Genomic DNA, 22,487 nt, shown 5'->3' with positions numbered 1-22,487 from the left:
TAAAATGGCCTGCCATTCATGCCAAACATTAATTTGGCAAAATAAACAAGTAAAAAAACACTACCTCTTCCTTTCTTTCTTTCTTTCTTTCTTTCTTTCTTTCTAAAAGATGTTTTAGGCAAAAAAAAAGAAAAAAAAAGACTCACTTTTGGCAAAATAAAACGATAGATCAGTATTTTAGGTAGGTGGCAATATCTAAAACATTCAAGAGAAAATGCAGGTGGAGAAGCTGAAACACCAAAGTGCAGAGCTACTTGACAGCCAATCCAGGAGAACCATTTATTTCCCTTGATGCTGATTGGCTGTACCTCCAAGTGCGTAAATAAGGAAGACGGTGAATGTTAGCTTCTGCAGTGATGCTGAGATAGTTTCCACTGTGTGTATTAATGCATATTACGGTACATTTGGTGTTTGATGTAATAAAATAAGCGATTTTAGAGGAGGTTTCAAGTGTTGGAGGATTTCAGTTATTGCCTGGCGTCTGTCATCCCTAACCTGACAAATATCAGGTGTACCTGTGGCCAGGTGTGAGTCTCAGAGTAATTCCTGGGAAACCGGTAAAATAAAGGAGGAATCTTAGCTGATTGCTTGAGTTAATCAGCTATAATCAGTTACTTTGGTTAACTGAATACTGAATAGATTCAGTTAACCAATCTATTCATGATCTGCATCATGATAGAGCGATCGATCATATGTCATATTTTTTTCTTGAATCAGAGATGCATGTTGACCTGCACAAGTCTAAGAAATGATGACTCAGCCAATCACACGGAAGCTCCTCCATGTGTTTAGGACTCCTGACATGCTGAAGGCGACGTGTTTGGGTTCAAACTGCAGGCAGACAGGAAGATCACAGCACTTCAGGGACTCTACAGGGATCCTCTCACTCACTCAGATGATGGTCAGAAAAGGGGAGAACATCCAGTGAGCCTCAGTTTGATACATAGACATGCTTTGATTTCAATACATAGAATCATAATTCACGTAATAAAACTTAATCGGGTTTTATTTGCAGAAGCAGCTGCCTCAGTTTTAGAAGCTGACATCATCCCGTTACATGAGTACATCGTCTCTGAAGCTCAGCCTTTCCCCTCTTCAGCTGACCATATTAAAGTGATTTAACATCCATTTCCCGAAGCCGCTTCTTCCTCCCCCCATCTGCATTGTGACCTACTCCAACTTTGCGTATCACATCGCGCCTGGCCTGGAGGGGAGCTACGAAAAAGCGAGGAGACACATTCCCAGCAAGGCAAATCTCAGCGGAGTCTCCAGCAGCAATATAATCTATGACACTTACTTGGCCAGCAACAAAGGACAAGATAATGTGCTTTATATAGAGAGTGGCCTAATCCTCTTAAGACACAAGCAAAGAGGATGTGGGGGTGGTGAAGGGTCCTCCAAGAGCCCGTCACAGGGGAGCTACATTAACTTGGATAAGATGGTGAAAGCTGGTTCTCCTCATATTAAACTCACTGGGTAGAAGATGACACAATTTGCCAGAGGTTTACAAGTGGCAATTAATATTTGAGCGGGGGTGAGGAGGGGAAAAGCAACTCATCAATGGCAATGTCAATTCTTCCTCTTAAGTCGTGGTTTCTTAATAATTGCTCAGCAGTTACCTCATCCGACGGGCCGCACCGTCAGATCAAATATTAACTTTTTCTTTTCTCGCTGCTTCGCAACGGACTGTGACTCCTGATGTGATATCGCTCCAAAAAAAACTAAAAATGTTTTCAGTCTCTCGAGTTCCCCCCTCAAACATGTCGACCGGGGCCCAGGTTTGTTGCCAGGAAACCCTCTGCTCCTGCGGCTCCTGTCTGCACTTAACATCATGGTGGGAATTCGAAATGAGGTCTCTTGTAAGAGTGAATATTTTTGTACGGCTGACAGTTTTGACTGCGAGATGGAAATATGAGCAGTCACACAAACAGGCACTGTTCCAAAACGTGGGCACAAAGAGAAAAAAAAAAGTAAGAAAAGGAGGGAAGAAAGAATAAAAGAGAATAATGTCTAATTCAAAAGTATAAAAAAGAAGAGAGGAAAACGGAGCAGCAGGAGATGATGTATGATGTAATGCAGTTTGAAAGACTGCAATAAAACAAATTGGCTCACCTTAAAATGCATGTTCATATTTATGGGTTTTTTCCTGTATGCAACAGTAGGAGGCATTTGAATGGCGCTGATGTCAGTCAGTCACTGTGAGTTTTCATAAGCATGGAGGATTCCTCAGACAACAAGTCAAAACTTTAACTGCAGCCCAGAGACACACACTGCTCTGGTTTCACTGCTGCGTTCATCAGGCTTCCAGTCAAATCACCTCACTGTGAGGCAAACGGTTTACAGGAAACTCAAAGCATTTCTCTGCAAACATTTAGCAAGTTATTGTTCAAAATTAGATACAATAGAAGAGATGAACACAAAAAAAGATGAGAAAACTGAGAATCTTAGCAATAAAATAAATTGAATCCAAACAGCTTGAGGCAGGACGTTGTGAAGCAGTCTGATGGGCCTGCCTTTCAGGAGGATTACACAATGTGTACAGTCCTGTTCCTAACCCAAAGCAGAACCTGGGCAGAGGGTGGGAACAGTTCCCACCATCATCTGCAGGGCACCACGGCTGGATGTGTTTTATCTACTTTACCGGTTTGTGACTTTCTTTAGGACTAACTGCCCTTCCTCCCATGTTTTATGGTATGAAAAATCATTTCTGTAAATATTTTCTCAACTGTTTTTGGAATCCTCTCTGCATCTTTTTCCTGCTGCAGGTTGTAAATCCACTTCTTCTCTCATAACCCAGTAAGTACAAGATATATGTAAACAATTATTAGAGAAAAAAATCACACATCCTTCAGATTTGAAAAGTTCACGTTTTGAGTCCATAAAAAGTGCTGGAGCAGGGATTGTTGTGTCTTTTCAAGGCTCCTGTTTGTGTTGCGTTGCTTTGGACCAATCAGAGCGCAGACCTGCGTCACGGAGCGGGAGGAGCTGTCCATGGTGCTGAAGGAGCTGTGGCTCTGGCTCCAGCAGGTCAGACGAGTGAGAAAGATCCAATTCAACCAAGAAGCTCAAAGTTTCCTCTGACCAACTGCACACTGCAACTAAGAGTGACTCTGCTGATTAATGTAGATGTGATCCATGAGGTAATATCTGGTTTTTTAAATCTATTCGTTACCTAATCTGACATTTATACATTTTGAGGAAACAGTTTTACCAAACCTTTTTTTTCCTTTAATCAGGTTTTTGTGGTATGCCGTCCAAATATCACTATACATTTTTTTATGAATGATAATATCTCAGTATTAAAACAATATTTTATAGTATGTTGTTTTCAGAATTACATAATTTATAATTCCATGACCAGCTGAACTCTTTGCCTTATTTACATATTACAAATATTCTAATACTACATAATGTGAGCCAGTATCTTGACCCCATGAATTAAATGAATTAATTTAGTATGTAATTACAAATAACTCATTTTATTCTTCCTATCGGCTTCTTCAGATCGACAGGAAATTCTACCTGAACATGTTCACCTCTACTCAGATTTATATCAGCCACATAAAACCTCAGCACCTCAAACGCAGGAGCTGTTCAGTGTTGTGGCTGCGCCTGTCAAAGAAATATTTTAGCTTGATTGTGTGCCTGCGTGGAACAACAGAGGGACTCACTGCAGAGGCTGCAGAGGGAGTCATTTCAGCCGCACACAAATCTCATGGGTAATTAGAATCTTTGAACACATCAAAAAATGAAAAAAAAAAGAAGCAGCCGGCTTTATCACATCTCGCCGGCAGCTTCATAATACATGGAGAGCGAGAGAGGAGGGGAGGGATGAAGAGGAGGTGGGCTGTTGAAGTGAGTAGCTGTACATCGAAATTACGATGGCACTCGACAGAATGCAACCGAGGTTCAATCGAGATTTTCATCTGCGGGAACAGACGAGGCTGAGAGGGCTGCTTATAGAAGCTGTGGGAGTAATGAGATGTACAGAGGCGCAGAGACACGCAGAACGGGGGAAGGATGAGAGGAACAAGAGGTGTGTGTTTGCACATGAAGGGAATGCTCTGTGTGTTCAGGAAACGCAGACGGCCATGTTCCACACGGGGCCAAAACAGTTCAGCTAGCTCTCGAAAAAAAGCTTTCAGGAACGACAGAGAGGAAGGTGGAGGGAGCAAAGGATGCTTCATCAGGTCATGATGGACATTAATATGTAGACATTGTGCTTGTATGCTCTTTTTAACTTTGAGAAGGAGCTGTAAAGGTAATATCTGCAAAGAAGAAATACTTTAGCAGTAATTTAATCATAAAATCACAAAGATGACTGAGCGGTAAGATCTGGTTATTCTTTTATGTTCCCTTTAATCAGTTTCTCCCATTTTCCAAGTGGAAACTTTGGGCTGATGTTTCAGTGGATTTCTCTGCCCATCAATGCATCAGTGTGTTTCCAAACAGCTTAAGTTGTGAAACATCACATCCTCATACATCTGTCCTTAAAGTCCATTCTTTTACTGCATAGATCACACTTCAGTTCTGCACAGCAGAAAAATCATTTAAACAAGACACAAAGTTTGCAGGAAGAAGTGAAGAAAAAGTTTCTTCTTGTTTGTTTTAATCACTGTTAGACATCAAAAACTGATGCAACGTTTGGAAATATCATCTGCAGGATTAAAAACTCCATCTACTTGGTTTTTATTAGGAATTAGGCATTTAAGCACATAATTCCTCTTCTTATCAAGTTTTTTTTTAATCTAAGTTCAAAGCTTCCGTCTGAAATTACTTTTGATGCTCATTACTGAAACGGTTGTATGTTTTAATCTGAATATAATAAAGTCTGGATGGGTGAAGCAAATTCAAACTCAACAAACAACAAAATGTATCAAATATTGATCTGAAATGTTTCAGGATCACAAAATGCATAATCTTAGATGTGAAAGATGAGTCAGCGAAATCACAGCAAAGCGTCTGAACTGGAGACTCACCAGTATCATGTGGCCAGTGGAGATGTCCATGTTGGAGTGGGCGGGCTCCTCGCTCCAGGAGGAGATGCTGCCGCGTCCGGAGGGGCTGATGGCCGGACCGCCGTCGCTGAACTGAGACGAGACGCTGTTGATCCTGGAGGAAATGGGCTCAGGACGGTCCACGGAGGGTTTGACCGACATGCGCTGCCGACACAGTTCCTGCGGAGCGGAGGACACGGACTCATCAATCACAGCTCACCTCGACGGAAAACAAGTCATGACGAGACGTGATGTAGAGCTTTACGAAACATAACAGATATAACACTTAGTCTTCACAGGGACCAGGTGAAACCTGGAGACTACAGAGTAGAGACATAAAAAATGTGGCTGAATGTAGATAAAATATCCCTCCTGTCAGATCAAATGCCGCTCAGTCAGAATAAAGACCAGATTTATCCCAGAGCCATCGCTGCACTTAACTCTAATTACGTAAAACATGACATCAAATGTAGATGGACTGCATTCAGAAAGCACTTTCAGGGTTTAACCGATCACTCAGAGCACTTTTACATTGAAAGTCGTATTCAGACTCTTACTTTACAGATCGGGGATGAACATTAGGGAAAGTGAGGTTCAACATGTGCAGGGGAAGCTGGGATGAGGCGACGAGTTTTCAAAAGATTTCAAATGAGATCTAAAGTTCCTGTTGACAAACTTCACTTTCTTGACTGAGTTTGTTTTAGTTTTATTTTAAGTTAGGCATCTGAGTTTCATGAGACTTAAATTTGTTGTACAAGAAATCCAACACTTGGGGACAAACTCCAAACATGGCTGTTATGGCGTAACCAGCACAGCAGCTAAACCAGGTTTTTATTCCTGATAGTTCTGTAGAATCAGCTTGATTTGACGACAAAATTGCGACATTTTCACATTCTCAGCTGATGTGCTTCTCTTTCACACTGTGTCAACTGATTCAAGCTCTTTGAATCATTTGCCTTCCTTCGCCTGTGGTGGCGCTGCATCAAGAACCACTGAAGGAAATGACACAGGAATCTCCAAAGAAGACAAGAGCGCAACTTCCTTCTTCGCAAAATGTAGACAAAAATGGAGAAGCATCAGATTTGAGCAGTTATAGGATTTCTCTTTTGTCCTTGGTAAAATACCATGATCCATTTCTCCCACTAGCGCTAGACTCTTCCATTTGATTTGGTTGTATTTACCCAGAATGCCCTGCTCTTGGAGCTGTCTCTGGTCCGCTTGGCATTCACAAACGCATTCGAATCGCACCAGAGTTCACTTCAACTGAACCAAGATCAAGGTTTTTAGGTGAACAAGAGTTTGCTTTTTTGGTTGCAAGCGAGTTGCTGAGATGTCTGACATGAAACCCAGACATCTCTACCAAACGACCCGACCCAGCTGATTCTGGAGACACCGAGGTTTTCCCAGGCCTGAAGGACACACAGAGTCCCTCAGACACGTTCTGGGTCTACATGGCCATTCAGACGGCTAAGCCCAGAAACCACCAAAGAACACAGGAGATCCGCAACACCTCCAAATAGCAAAGACTGTTTTCTTCCTACAGCCAGATGATGTGGGATCAGTGGCAGGCAGCTGTATCTTCAAACCCAACTTTAAGTGTTGAGAATCTGTGTCCTCTGAAGAGGGTTTTTTTCTAATTTTCTTTTGAAAAACATGAAATTTCAGGCACTTCATCAACTCCTGACTTTCGTCCAGTAAGTCTTCACAGCTCAGCAGGCTTTCACTGGTTAAATGAGGAAAACTTCAGAGAAAAGCCGTCTGTCACAATCTCTTTGCAGCAAATACAATATCTTCATTCACACGCCTGAGCAAACTGTCATTTTCTGTCTGCTGGATACGTGACCACAATGAAATATTAACACAGTGTCTAACTTCTCCTTCACAGCGCTCCGAGCGCTAACGTCGGCCTGCTGTAATGAGCGACTGCGCCTCCCTCCGTAGATGGAAAGGACAATGCCAGGAGACAATGTGGCTCTAAATGCAAGCCTATGATTTTACTCAGACTGCAAATGAGTTGCCTGCGCTGACAGAACAACACTTAACTCCTCATTTGTTTTTGAGATGGGAGAGGGAAGGAAGATTTTCAGACTAATCACCATAGAGAGTTAAACTATGTGAGCCGAGCCTGAGGACATTCTGCCACTGATCCAGATTTATTCCTTCCCTCGTTTCTGTCTGCAAAACTCAAAGACGGAGTAAAGACATGTCAACAAACAGCAGAGATGGAAAGGTGAGACGTCAAGAAGACCAAACTAACAAAAGACCCTAGAATGAACCTTTAGGATCTCTTGGACCCATCAACCTCTGCAATTTCAAAAACTCACCAAATCAGTTTAACTTTAACAATTACATGAATACGGGTGAAGTTTTAGGAGTCAAATGCAGCTTCATTATGGAATGAGTAAAACATACAGTAACACTTTATTTGTCAGTCAGTCATAAACATGTCATAAACATGTCATAAACATGACGAATACTTACAGCAGTTGAAGTGTCATTTGGTAAATAATGACACTTTAAATGCAAAGTTTAATTAAAATGTGCATTAAAAGTGCCGTAATGTATCAAATGAGATGTCATGACAACAGTCATAAACATTCATGAAGGCTTCTTCATGTTCATAACAGATGTTATGTCATGTTTATGACGGTGTCATGTCGTATGCACGCCTCTTCAAACAAAGTGTTACCAAACACACTCCTTGTAACGAAGCATGTCTGACACCATTTATGTAGAAGCACTTTGGTGGAGCTTCAGATCCTAATCAGTAAGAACCACTCATTTACTAATTACACCTTCAGAAAACTGTATTTGACTCCAGACTGACATGGAAATACAAGCTGAACCTGTCACACTGGCACAGGCTCTGTAACGTCTTCCACAGATCCATAAATCACAGAGCCCCACCTGCAAGGACAGCAGCTACTGCAGGACAGCAGAGCCAATCTCCATGGGAATCTGTGTCTCCTAATGAGGGAGATGCTGATGATTAACCGACAGCGCGTCTGACTGACAGCAGAGGTAATGTGAGAGGGCCTTCATTAGTCCGTATCAGATCTAACGGATGTTCTCGCAGGTCGGCAGGCTGACACTGATCTATGGGCTCGGACAAGGACTCATAAACGCGTTCAGATTATTAAAGCACCTGGGTTTAGGGGTTATGGCTGGAAGGCAGGTGAAAACAGGCTGGCGCGGGACACAAGGCTGTTATTCCAGTAAATAAAATGACTTTAAATCTGAGATGAGAAACTAAGATTGCATTTTAAAACCTTTCCTCATCATTTAATAAATGTCTAAACATCTCCAGCTATAAATGTCTTAAATATTCCAACAGGAAGTATTTTTAAAGGATTATTTCTACATATCCAACCGTTTTGTTTCCTTACATTTGACTTTTTGCAATTCACAAAATGAGAACAGAGTAAAGTTCTGACTGATTGCTGCAGACTTGATGGGTTTCTCAGATTTAGTCGTGAGTCTCTGCTTACTGATCCACAGAGCTGTTCGTTTGGACGAGTAAATCATCTTATCTCATAACAAAAGCCCTTTCAATCAATATTCTGAATCAAATGATTCATGCACGAAACAATTAACCATGTGATAGCACCATTAATGTATGATAAAGCTCTCTAAATGAGAAAATCAGACTGGCTCTCAGTACAACCACACATTTAAAATGATTCTTATCCATCTTGGTTCTGAGTGTTAAACAGAGTCGTTACAAGATTCTGAGCCAACATGCTTTCTAACATACAGAAGAGTCCAATGTGGGATTGGATTTATGAAATGGCTAATTATTTATTGGACTTGTCCTAAAAGTACTTTTTACAGCACTCTTTGGATTATGAATATTAAGTCCAAGGAACTCAACAAACCTTAAAAATTTAGATTTACATTAGAAAAATCTTTTGGAGAAAAAACTACAGACTCAAATATCAGTTTGAACCAAATATTTAAAATCATTGCCAAAGTCTGGAAGTAGTTGCTTCAGATGATATGAAACTGGTTAGAAATCAACAAGGTTCCAGTGTCATGAACTGGAAACCACTGGAACACCAGTATCACTGCCCACAGGAAAACCCTTTTTATATCACAATAGAAACAGGAAGAACAAAAGACCGTGTCTATAGAAACGAGCTGGATTGAAATTTGCAGAAACCAAAAATCTTCTGGAGGTTCAGATGAGACAAACTGTTCAAGGTGTTTGGCCACAGTGACAAGAAGGGAGTTCGTAGGTGTCCAAACCTACAAACCGGCTGTTAAACTGCCAATACCACTACATTACATAAAAATAGAGAAAAGTAAAAATGGAGGACGACCTCAACATTTTTCATCACCACAAATAAACAGCAAAACGGTTCAAATATAGGAATAAACTCAGTGCTCCAAGAGAATAATGACACCGGCTCTGAAACAGATAAACTCACATATGAAGGTTATCTAATGGTCTTTTTAAAACCACAACCTCAACAGTAGCTGTTTTTTTTTAAAATTACCAAGTTTCCATTGAGCAAATTTATTTTCGAAATGTCAAATTGCACAATTATATGGTCAATGGAAACACATCTACTGTTGACAACTTGGTGATGGTCTATAGGAGCAGTCTAAGAAACCAAAAGTTTAAACAAAGTAAGGCGACAGTGACCAAATATCCAGCCAGAAACTCGCTATTGTCTGGAAAAAACAAAAAAACATGAAGTGTGAATATACTTTATGATTTACAAATAATTCTTACTAAATATTGATCAAAGATAATTCCTATTTCATCCAAACTTGTGCTCCAGTTTCTATTTTTTCAATTTCCTGAAGTTGTGTTTAATATCATTTAATTAAAACAGTTAAATTAAACCAATAAAAATCCCAAATCAGTTCCCTTCAAGCCCAAGACGAGCTGAGATGGTGAGCTGAGTTAATCAGTCATATTAAATTAATATCTCTTCACTTCAAGTACAGTTTTATAATTAGAAGTTTATCTTGAAATGAGAAATATTTTTCTCCAGTCGATGAACAGACTCAGGGCCGACGTGTTTCACGTGTCAAACTGGTGAGAAAGTGGAAAAAATCTAAAATATACACTGTTCTCCATTTAGACCAGGGGGTTGAAGATGGATCCACCAACATTGATTTTTCATATGTTTAATACAAATCAAATACTGTCTCGATGAATTAGTCTGACTCTCTGGCTGTTGGTTCGGTTTTGTGCCTCCGAGGGAAATCGCAGAACGATCCCAACACACTGAACTTTGCAGCTGCAGCAATTTTTTTTATGATGTAATTAAAGCTGCTTCAAAATGGCTTTCCTCTGAGAGCCAATTAGAGGGCAAAGAGTGAAAAAATGTAAAGAACCTGTATAACCCAGACAGCTTTACAGTGTAAAGAGTGCAAATTTACCACTCTGATGCCTCCGATCTCTGAGCTGCAAGCACACAACCACCAGAACCTTTATTTACACCGTATCGATTCCCACATTTCATCCCACTAATCTCACTGCGTTATGATATGGAGGTCACTCTGCTGAGACTGCTTACAGCTTCTGTTTGTGTTTTTAAGTTTGTGAGTCAGGACCGGCCCGAACAGGAAAGTTTCGTCTGAACCTTAATGTTTCTAATACAGTTTAATACCTTAGAGTAAAACCTAAGTGTGGGTGGACTGAAAGTCGACTGAGGATACGTCTTGATGGTAAAGCGGTGATGAAATTGTCTTTTCCAGGACATTCACGTTGGCCTTTTCAGTCACTGGGATGAATGTGTTGGACGGCTCTTAAATCATTTGCTTTCTGGCAAATCAAAAACGTTGCATCAGCCACTTCAACAACTACATTAAGTTTGACTTTTATAAGATAAGTGGATCAATGTTTACAATGATGGATTATTTATCTCTGTCAGGCTTTTCAAATCAGCTTTAAAATAAAATTAAATGAATGAAAATTAATGTGTCTGGAAGGGAGAACAATGTTAAAACCGAAAGTGACTCTCAGATAAAAATGATAATCAGATCTTTTTTTTTGGCATAGATAAAAGTGAAAAGTAAAAGCTTAAGTCACACTTGAAGGACAGCAGACTTACTTTTTTCAATCACCTTTCGGCTCTGACTGTCAATGACATTGACTATTTTTTACTGATACACAAAACTTTTCTTTTCTTCACTTGAAATCAAAAAATTAACCAGATTCAGTTTATATTTGCTCATAACCAATGTTCTTATTATTTACAGTATTTGTACCTCTGATAAATGTCTACATAAAATATATAAATTAGAAATTTAGTAGAAATTTATAGTTGGACAACAATGATTTTTTTTTAAATTGTTGTCCAACTTAGTGGCATTAATGACCAAAAAAGATCCATTTCAATAAGCTAAAATATATTTGTTGAATTCCCTTTACACCTTATAAAAACACAACACCTGATAGATTATATCAGACCAATTAAAAACATTTTTAAAACATAAATATTAGCTGAAGGCAAAATCTTTTCAAAAGGTTCTTTTCATCTGACAAACAAGCCTCTCAGTTTACTGAGACTCATCTGGACCTGTGAACTAAATACAGCTGGGACATTTTTGTAATTTATGTTTTAACATTAAAAAATAATCTGCCAGAGAGTCCAGTGCTTTTTTCCCTGTGGCATAAATATGACTTTACACAGAATGTTCAAAAGGAGAAAGACAGGAAAACAGTCGCTGGTCTGACTCAACCACAGCTGCAATCAGAGCTAAAATAAAAAGGTTAAGGTTGGATGGTTCAGGTGTGGGGATTAATAGAATCAGAGGTAAAAATATCTGCTCACTTCTTTGAGAACCGGAGCAGTTCTCAGAGGGAAGTAATGCTGCTGCAATAAAAAAATAATTTGTTTTAAGGCTTTTTTTTCTTTTTATCCCATAGTGCCAATGAATGTGGATTGCTGTATTTATTTTCTGGCAACAACAGCAGAGAAATCAATGAAATTCAATTACTCTTGAAGAAAGATGTCGAGAAAGATGACATCTTCAGAGAAAATGTCCATGTAGACCAGAAGAAACGCGTATGCAGCTCCTACAATTAAGCTGAGACAGACTGCTGTATTTGTGTGATCTGCGCCCTTTAGTGCATCTCTGCCTGCAAACATTAAAACATCCCCAACACCTCTTCTTAGAGGCGACAGGCCGGGGACTCTCAGGGGCTGCATGCATCACCATGGGGTGACAGTAGGCGTGTCTCTGCAGCGGGGCAGAAAGGGGGGCTGCCTCTGTTTACATGCTGCTCTGGCCAAAGCAAATTCAGAGGCCTCAGTGTTGGAACTCTGAATAAAAGCACAAACAAATAAAAGGTGGAATAAATATGGCGGAGGCTAAAGGGAAGCCGAAGTGGAAGAAAAAAAAAAGATTTATTATGTGATAATAAGTAATCTGGCACTACAATGCTTATTTTTTATTTGAGGGTTTTTTTTGTTTTACCTTACTTGACCTGAAGGCTTAACAGCGTTAAACGTTAAACCCTTTCCTAATCTCATGCAGTCTGATATGGTAAACTAGAGCCAACTTCATTTTACAGACAAACTGTCTAAATAGGTTCTTCAGAGTGCTACTTTTACATTATACTGACATTTTCATGTAAACTTGTTTAATTCTGCAATATGTTTGGCCCAAAGCCACCTCAGTGCTGCCCTCCTGGGGTTGGAGGGTGCAGCTGAATTTTCCTTTCGGTTACAAACAGTGCAGCTTTTTTGAGACTCATTTCTTCTTGTGTAGGACGTTTTTAATCAGAGGTTTCCACTCATTACCTATTTATTCTGCATATCCTGGGGTAAGAATGTACCTCTGGATGATTAAATGTGCTGTCAAAATATGGTGAATGTGTTCTGATAGGATATCAAACACAAACTGTATGATTAAGATGCGCATGTGGTCATCAAAAGGTCATTTCCTGGGGAAAAAACTGCCGTGTTGAAGATTAGCTTTCTTAAACAATCAGAAAACAACTAGTGAAGGTTGTATGCAGCCAAATCCAACTGGTACATAAAGAAGCATTTAGTTTTATGTGTGGTGCAGGCATAAAACTTCTTCTCTCCCATTTCCTGTCTTAATACTGATATGAAAAGCCACTAATTCCTAAAAACAAAACATATTTTTCTCTGCATCATAATTCAAAAGTTGTCGATAAATGAAACTGTTATGTCTGGATGGAAAGCAGAATCCACATGTCTTCTCCAGTTAGTTTCATTTCATTTTATCTAAAATGAATTTTTCATTAAGTGCTAAATATGCAATCTGAATGTGTGCTACAATTAAAGTTAAAGTACATGTTCATGTTGTCCCGGAGGAGGAAATCATGTTGATTGTAATAATCAGCCACCAGTTGTGTTTGTTCCTCCGTGATCTGACCCCTCAGTCTAAACTAACCGCTCTTCAGATCTGATGCATCTTCCTTCCTTCTGCGTTCTCTGCTCTGCAGACTGCTCCAGTATCATCAGCCACTGTAATGGTAATAAAATTGATCAATGTTCTGGTTTTTATTGAGTTGGTTAGGCAATATAAAATAGTTCTCTCATTACAGATCCTTTTAAGTGATTTCGTCAGGCTGTAAAGCAAACAGGTTAATGTCAGACTGAGCTCTTCCAGTGGTCGTGGTGCCACGGAGTTGTGACGTCATGACGCCTTTTATGCTACAGTTAAATCTTTTATTGTGAATTTAGACTGCATTATTATGAGCTTATGACAGGTCCTTGTATTCAATATCATGACTCTTGCACTTGTTATTCTCAGAAGCACAAACTATGATAAAACAATCAAATATATCAAAATAAAATATTTTTTATCAATTTTCCTGATAACTTTTGTCATTTTAAATTCTTGGTCTCTGGATTTACGTTAAATCTATACTTCATTCTCCATGTTTTGATTGAAATATTTCCTTCTTTTGTTCGTTATCCTCTTTTTCTGAGGTGAGGGTTGGACTATTGAATCAGCTGAGCTACTTTTTCACTGTGACATTGAAATATGGCCCAAATGTTGCAGCTGAATCCAGATTCAGCTCCATTCAGCCATTTTGCAAGATTATATGTACAATATTGTGATGGCAAAATATGTAATATTTACCAAGCTAAGAGTAAAAGTCCCATTAATTTACACTCTGTATGCAAATGAAAAACCAGTTGAATTCATTTTTTCTAAGCTTGGTGTACAAACTTGACATAAGTTGTTTCCTTTACAAATGTGTGCAAAATCTTTTCAGTATTTTGCAATTAAAATGTCAAAAAAACACTATTTTGCAATTTTGGTTAAAGAAGAAATGCACTTAAAGTCATACGTGAATAAGCTTGATCACATGATTAGTCATTAAAAATTACAGATATAAATGAGATATATTCATAATTCGGCCATGGCGCTCATCTTCCATCAGACATCATGGGAGACGATGGAGTGACTATATATAGATTTCATCTAACAAACAATATTTCTATCTAGTAATGGAAACAATTTTGCTACCAAAACTGAATTATACCAAGAATCTGATTTACACCAAAAAAAGGCATAAATTTAGACAGAAAAACAAATAATCATCAATAAAACCTTAAATATTGAATGTGTTTGTTTTTTGGAGACCATTGTTAATATTTGCATTTCCTTCTGATGTCGGCGACATCTCTCAATGCATGAAACAATCAGGATAATGTCAGGATAAGATTTTTTTCATTTCATTCCTTGATAATAATATCTGCTGAAAGAAAAAAGGACTTCAGATGGAAGATGAGCAGTAGAGATAATCTAAACGTGACACCGGCTCAGTCATGGAGCAGTCCAGAGCCTCAGTGACTGACGGGCTTCATCTACCGACTCTTCGCCAAACGCTCCCATACGCCATGCTGCGTCGACGCCCGTCAATCAACGTCTCCTTTGTCTGTGCCGGCCAATCCCGGTCCGTTTGAGAGACGGGGCGGGGATGAGAGTGGGAGGGGGCGGGGCTGTGGCCAAATACATGGAAGGTGAAGGGGGAGTGAGCAAAGGTACGAAGCGAGGCCTCAAACAAACGGGACACAGGGGCAAGAATGCTTAACATGCAGCCGACTGGGGAGCTGTGTGTGTGTGTGTGTGTGTGTGTGTGTGTGTGTGTGTGTGTGTGTGTGTGTGTGTGTGTGTGTGTGTGTGTGTGTGTGTGTATGTTTGACAGTCAGCATGAAGGAGCTGCAGTAGTAAAGCCTTCAGGCAGCCTGCCACTTTCTGTCTGCTTTAATTGCTTGTAGCCCCAGAGACTGCACACACTTACACACACGCACACACACACCTACACACATACAGGATCCAGCCCAGGGAACCCCTCCACACCGCCGTGCCGACAAAGAGACGAGGTTTATGTGGCTAAGATGGGAGCTGAACAGTGAGGATGACAACGCCAGAACTGAACGAAGACGAGGGGAGAACAGGATCAACAGAGGGAGCAAAACCCGGCATAACCCTGATTAATTATGACTACACACACAATTTAAAGTTATTTGTTTCCACATCAAGTGGAGTTTTACGAGTAAGTTGTCAAATCCTAACCACAGACCATAATTTTACTGATATTTGTTAGTTCTTTCTTTCTCCTGACAGCTAAGCAACAATTTATCCACAAACAAGCGTCAAACTTCTGTGCTGTCTGACGCAGCATTACAGTCTATTTCAGGAGTTAAAAATCTCTGGAGAAGAGCAGAAAGCGTAGGCACTTACGTGTGGAGGGTGTGTGTGTGTGTGTGTGTGGGGAGGGGGGCTCATTATAAAATCAATGCTCACAGGACCACTCTCATTTAAAAACATGGCGGGGAAAAGGTCAGCGAGAGCGATGGAAAAAAATCTCAATCTAATTCTTTGCTCAAAAAGCCACTTAATATTGGATTCTGTAAATTAAATTTCACACTCGGCTATTCTGGCCAAAGGATAATTGCAGCCAGCAAACGAGGAGGAATAAAAATAACTGGAGGAGGAAAAAAAAAAACAGAAAACCTGTTGGGTTTGTTTTATTGCTTCAAGCCGTAAGCAGGAAATAATGGCGAGACACAAAATAGCACTCACTTGTTTAAAACGAGAAAATCTTTATCAGCAGCAGCTTCCTGTAGTTCACTCACCAGAAGGTTTAAAGAGAAACTGGAGTCACATATATTAATAATGCAATCATAAACTAATCACACAGAGGTGAAAAAACGGAGCTTTTTCTGACAATTTAAGAAAAAGGGTCCTCACCCTCAGTCTACCAAATTTATTTTTTACATTTCAGCAGGACAGATGTGATGGGCAGAACCTGCTCAGGCTGACCAATCAGAGCCTTTAAATCTAACAGGAAACAGAGGAGAACGTAGCATTCAGCTAGCCACATCAACGGACCATTAGCAGCATAACACTTAAACTTTGATACAGCAAATTCAACAAACCAGCTCAAAGATCAGGCTCAACAGAGTCAAACCCAAAACTAAATGTGTGTTTTTTATGTTTAAAGCTAAGTGTCAATAAGTTACTGTGTGATAAAAATCTGACATTTTTCATTAAGCGTATGTTTTTTTTCCCTCTTTTATTAAATTAACTAAAACTTAAAACTGTAATTTTTCCAGTCTGTTAATGTGCCACAGTTTGTTTTATTAGTTTTTGTTTTGACTTCACCAGTTTAAATTTAGGTCTGTAATTGTGATTTTACTGGATATGAGCATGTCTGTGTGAGTTTCAGTCAATTTCTTAATTTCCTGTTTGACTCAAAACTAATTTTTTTGTCATTTATGTTTACTATTCATTGCATTAGTTGAAATAAGAGTTTACACAAATATGATATGCTCCTAGAAAGCTCACTTTTTTTAACTTAATTTTGAAAATGATGAAATAAAATGATGCCTTTGTTTGAATACATTAGCATAGAAAAGATTTTAAAAAGACTCTGCATGCAACACAAAACATAAAATATTTAAAGCTTTTCTTTTTGGATTCAGAGGAGGCAGTGACACCTCCTACCTGATAGGTGGCAGTAGCATCGCCGCCACTGTCTGTGCCCAGATTGGTGAGCTTCTCCTTGAGCTTGTGGTGGGAGCGATGGCGAAGGCAGTAGACCACGGTGGAGGCCAGCAGCACGCCGACGATGCAGAGGATGGACACAACGGTGAGGATGAGGAACTTGGTGGATTCTCCCTGGCTGTACTTGGTGGGGATCTGCTTGATCTGGCTTCCCTGTTGGCCACCAAACAGGACAACATTTCACAACATTTCTCTTTATTTGAGTTTTTATCTGCGGCATATGGCTCATTTTGTAGCTCAATGAGGCGTGGCACAGCTAACACTGTAAAAAAAAAAAAGTACTTTAATTAAAGCTCAGAAACTGAAATATCACCACTCTGGTTTATTAAAAACTTTCATGTTTTACCTAAAGGAAAAAAAAACCCAATTACAAATATATTGCAGATTGTTGATTAATACTGAATGCACATTTGAACTTCCCAGAATGAGCAATAGTCAGTTATTTTAAATATTATGGAAAAAATGATGACGTAGTTTCATCGAGTGGAAGAATCAGGAAGTTTGTTGCATGAAACCCTGAAATCAGGCACTGAGCAGAGAGGAGAAATGATAAAATCTGAATTCAGATCAGTTTTATTCGTTCAATCGGCCATTTCACAATAAGAGACACATTTTGCTTTTTATAAAACCTGTATTTCAAATCACATTTCATCCATTTCAGTCTTAATTTAACCACTTGGTTTAATTTAATAGTCAGACTCAAATGATTAGAGTTGTATAATTGGCATGTTCTTCATTATGCTCTTTTTAAGGTAATTGAACCATTTTGTCAGGCTTTTTTACTATTTTTTGTTAATGTTCATGTTTTAAACAATCTAAAATTAGATAGAATATTGCATTATTAACCAATAGCAAGGGTTCAATTAACAGATTAAAAAACATAATAAATGAAAAGATTTTAGGAATGATAAACGGTTTTTACTCTCAAAGCTCATGCAACCCAACAGGAGAACAAAACACTGAAAAATACAATTAAAACATCCAAAAAAAGAAATGTTTTATTTTTAAAAAATACATAAATAAAAGGCATCATCAGCTATTCCATTTGTGCTCTTAACAGAGAACCTGGAGATTTTCTTTCATATAAAAATCGGTTCATCCGTTACAGCAAAGCGAGATTTATAGTTGTACAGTGATGTAAAAGCTGCATGCTGAGTGAAATATGTGTAAACGAATCCATTGAAGTACTCTGAATAAAATATTACTGAGAGAAAGCATGAAAACCACAGTTCTACTCAGAGTTAGAACCCTGCATGAAATGTAAAGAATGACTGCTCTGAATGGGCCTCAACTGTTAAAATTCGCTCAAATTGAATCCATTTTCTTTACAAAAAAAAAAAAAGGCCTTCGGTTGTGTCCAGATAAACAGATCGTGTCATAAATGCTTTTGCCTCTGTAAGCGTACAGTAAGAGTTCTGATTCATCCGCCCTGTTAGAAACTGTGTGACGGAGGTTGTTACTGGTGAGCTGCAAGGGCGTATGAAAACACACAAGCTTTCAGGTGATTTTCCTGATCAGTCAGACAAGAGGAGCTAATCTGGGGATACATCTGGCAGCGTGTGGGATGGGAACAACCCTGCAGGCTGCCGGATCGTCACTGCATGCTGCTTCATAGCCCCGGATTAAAGCATCTGCAAACACAGGCCAAAAAAACCAAAACCCAACAAGGTAATCTGCGTGAAATGCATTAAGAGCATGAAGCTATTTTTGATACTAATGATTCTCCCCTCAAGGAGGAAATTTACAAATAATTTTGCAAGATAAAAACAGCTTCTTCCACTATCTTTAAGGCAAAGCGTTGCATTTAATAAACCCTGAGTTAATCCACAGGTACATCTGAGCAGAATGTGGGATTCTCCGCCGACCTCGGCTGCAATCTAACTCAACGCGTGAGAACCGGCTCCCTGAGCAAACAACTGGAGATTAAAGAACGTCCTTCCAGTCCACTCTGCCGCCCCAGATAACACAATGAACACAAGGCGTGCGATAAAAGCCTGCTCCGCTTCACCAGTGTATAAGAAGAAAATAAAAAGGCTGCAATAATTTGAGAAAGAGGAAGAGAGTCTGTATTGAACTCCTAATTAAGTGCTGCAGTTCCAAACTGCTGCTTGCTGTTCATTTTCTGACATAATGGGGGCCTGTTGCATTTCTTTTTTTTTTTACCTGACAAACTAAGAGTTAACAAAAGCCAACATAATTCCCCATTATTACATGCAGCGCAACAATGTTGGCAACAAAGACAGAGGCAAGAACCAACAGGAGGAGAGCTGCAAATTGCACTGCCAATTACAAGCCTGACAAAGACTGTTCAATAGAAATCAATAGCAGAAACGGCTTGTCCCTTTCTGGAAACGCAATTCCTTACCCCCTTCGGGTTTTTTTTTTTTTTTTCTGGGAAAATTTTGTTTGCAATGCTGGGTCTCTTCACATCTGAGAAAAGCAGCAGGTTCTCACTCGAGTTTAAGAGAAGAACCGAGGGGGGTGAAAAAACCCCTGTCCCTCAGTAGTGGAGGTCACAGAGATTAGGTGAGGAGCAGCGTGGTGAGTTAATGGAATGGAGGCTTTGAGAGCAGAGCGGTGAGGAGGAGAGGGGAGGGGAGCGGTCCTCCTGAATCCCTCCTGCCCGCCTGTCAGCACAGAGGAACTCCGGGAAGACGGGGAAAAAAGGAGCGCCGCACACAAATCGGGAATTCTTGTGAGGTTTCAGGGTGCCACTCCCCCTGCCTCCCTTCCTCAACACCGTCGCCACCATCAACACTCGATAATTCTCCGCCCGACCCCCCTCTATGATTGCATTCATTTGCTGCTGCATTCAGCACCTCATAAAGAGCGGCTGCAGAATGGGGGGCCAGCGGTTAGCGCACAGCTCCGCTTGGCCGCGATGTGACGATCCGCAAAAGAGCGAGCGCTTTCTAAGAACAAACCTGATGGAAGTGCATCAATCTGCTTCAAACATAATGCAGGCAGGATAATTACATCACACCTCTGTGGCTGCACATATTAATCCAGACATCTGTAGGAGCAGAATGAACCGATTGTGTCTATTTCAGTTTCTTTTCATTAATGTGGTTTTAATGTAAAAGATTGCAGCAGGAGTAGCAGCCATTAAGGAGGCCTGATGAGGAGAAGTGGCTGAGCAGCAGTCTGGAAGTGTTGTGGGCTTGGCACGGCCATTAATAATGAATTATTGCTGATCCCACACGCTTCCAGCGGAGTACTGTTTGGTTAAATGTATTATTTTTTTATTTTCTTCACACACACCCCACCCCCTTCTCAAACCCACAATACCGCGGATCAAATAACTTCATTTGTCATTTTCCTCCCCGAGTCGTCTCATTGTTTTGTCAAATGAAGTTTCATGGCGAGCCATCGCGCCTTGCTCGGCGAGTAATGGCCCATAATTCAGAGCTCTAACTGTAACAGCTCAGTCATCTTTCACGGGACAGATGCCGGCATTTCCAACACACACTTCCCCCTCTTCCTCCTCCTCCTCTTCCTCCTCTGGTCTCTTTATCATGGCTGCCTAGCATGTCTGTCTATTGATTCAAACAAATGTTGCTTGACCCCACCTGCTTAAACAAGTTTGGCTGCAGTTGTTAGAAGCAGCAGCAAAGGAGGGAAGCCGTGTGTGTCTGGAGCCACTCTGCAGGCGCTAAGGAGGAAAACGGAGCAAAAAATATTAGCAATCAAATGTTTTCTCCAGATGGGAGGTGGAACACTGATGCATGCATATGCATGCATCAAACCGTGCAGCCTCCTGTGTGATGTGCAGCTCCAGGCGAGTATGTTAATACCCTCTATCTCTGTCTACATGTGCTATCTATAGTGCGCTATATGTGTCGAATAATAAGAGGTTATCAGCTCGGCGCTGCAGCTTTGTGGCCTTTCGCTGTTATCCCTCCTGTGGCTCAACACTTTCACTCAAATTACATTTCACACGAGCTCAATGGGGAGAGCTAGGAGTGTCAACGTGAAGCCAAACCAAATTTTATGCACATTCATTCAAGTAAAAAGAGGAAAAAACTCAAATATCATTTTTATGTTTGTGTTTATTAAAACACCAAAACATTTATTAATTTTTTTTAAATCCGGGGGTTTGGAAATGAAGCAGGAACACCAACACCCCAAAAAGCAACAAACTGAAGGGACTTCCACCCCCTGCCACCCATCTGCTCTCACAAAATTCATTGTACTTGCAAATCTTTTGGTTTCGCAAACAATTTGCCAGAAGAATCTGTGGATCACACTGAGTGCGCAATTTCGCAAAGCCTCAGCGTAGCCCACCGAGGATGAAGTCTGCCTGTCTGCACTGAATCTGATGGATTTACCTTCTTTTTGAGCAAACACAGCGACCAGCTAAAGACAGAACACGCTGAACTTCACGAGATAAATCTGAGATTTTACTTCTCATTAAACTATCAGCGTTAGCTGCACTGATAGTGACGTAATTAGCATCTTTTGATGCTCTTATGGTTGTTAAAAAACTTAAATCGTAGTGCAGAAATTTGTAAAGTAAGATTAAACGTGGCGTTATTTTAAGATGTCAAGATGTGCTGAATTAATAGTGTTAGGGTAGTTGATGTGTGTGTGTGTGTGTGTGTGCGTGTGTGTGTGTGTGTGTGTGTGTGCGTGTGTGTGTGTGTGTAAATAGGGTGTGGATTAGCCCGGCTCCCATAGACAAAAGGCAGATGGATTTGCACGGCTTTGGCTTATTCAGAATGAGTTAAAGAAAGGGGGAAAAGCGAAGGGGGAAAAGCGAAGGGGTCAGCGGGGTCGCAGCGGACGGCTATTGTCTTCCTCTGTGATGACTTGCTGGAGGAAACAAAGATCTGTCTCTCATCTCTGATTCATCCTGGGCATTTGCGAAAGTTCAGCTCGGTGTTAACGGAACCTCTCAGCAAACAGAAACACAGCAACTCCACAAGCTGGCGGGACTTCACACACCCTTCCTCACCAGATGCATGCACACACACGCAGGGTCCCTAAACATGTCACGTTCCACAGCAAACTGATTCATATCCCACACTGATCATCAAGCTCAAAGTTCACTTTAAATTCATCCTTAAATTTAAAAAAGCCTATAAGACATTAAAGCGGTGTGCTGTGAACGCATTTCTGCAGACAGACTGGGATGCTCTTCCAGGATGACATTAAAAATGATTTGAATGTCGCACATCCTGCGGTGCAAAGCGGCAGATCCAGAAAATGAAAACAGCAGCAAATCCCATTAAAGTGACTGTTATTACAGCGTTACGGTGAGATGCAGCTGCGTGAAATCCCGAGCCGGGGAGCCATCAGTCAGCCAGCGCCTCAACTCTGAGGATACTCCCAGCTCACCTTTTACACAAATATACACTGTTTCAATCATTTACACGCAAATAAATGGACAAGAAATGATGGAAAAGACATGGCTTGTAATGTAAATATAGGAAAATAATAAGGAACACTCCTCAGCCCGACACTGGACTGATTTCCTCA

General features: G+C 40.3%; 1 protein-coding gene across 1 annotated transcript in view; it reads right to left on the bottom strand.

Moving 5' to 3' along the window:
- The window catches only part of LOC106906222 (receptor-type tyrosine-protein phosphatase N2-like), a 184,641-nt gene that overhangs the window by 31,994 nt on the left and 130,160 nt on the right, over positions 1–22,487 (bottom strand). The window contains exons 15-16 of the mRNA XM_088014782.1: positions 16,950–17,162; positions 4,980–5,177 (exon numbers count right to left, since the gene is read on the bottom strand). Coding sequence (XP_087870908.1) covers positions 4,980–5,177; positions 16,950–17,162 — 411 coding nt within the window. The remainder of the gene's footprint in view (positions 1–4,979; positions 5,178–16,949; positions 17,163–22,487) is intronic.

This window comes from Poecilia mexicana, unplaced genomic scaffold (genome assembly GCF_051168715.1).
Source record: "Poecilia mexicana isolate PSO_F unplaced genomic scaffold, ASM5116871v1 scaffold_17, whole genome shotgun sequence".
Lineage (NCBI taxonomy): Eukaryota > Metazoa > Chordata > Actinopteri > Cyprinodontiformes > Poeciliidae > Poecilia > Poecilia mexicana.
This window is presented reverse-complemented; position numbering and strand designations above follow the sequence as displayed.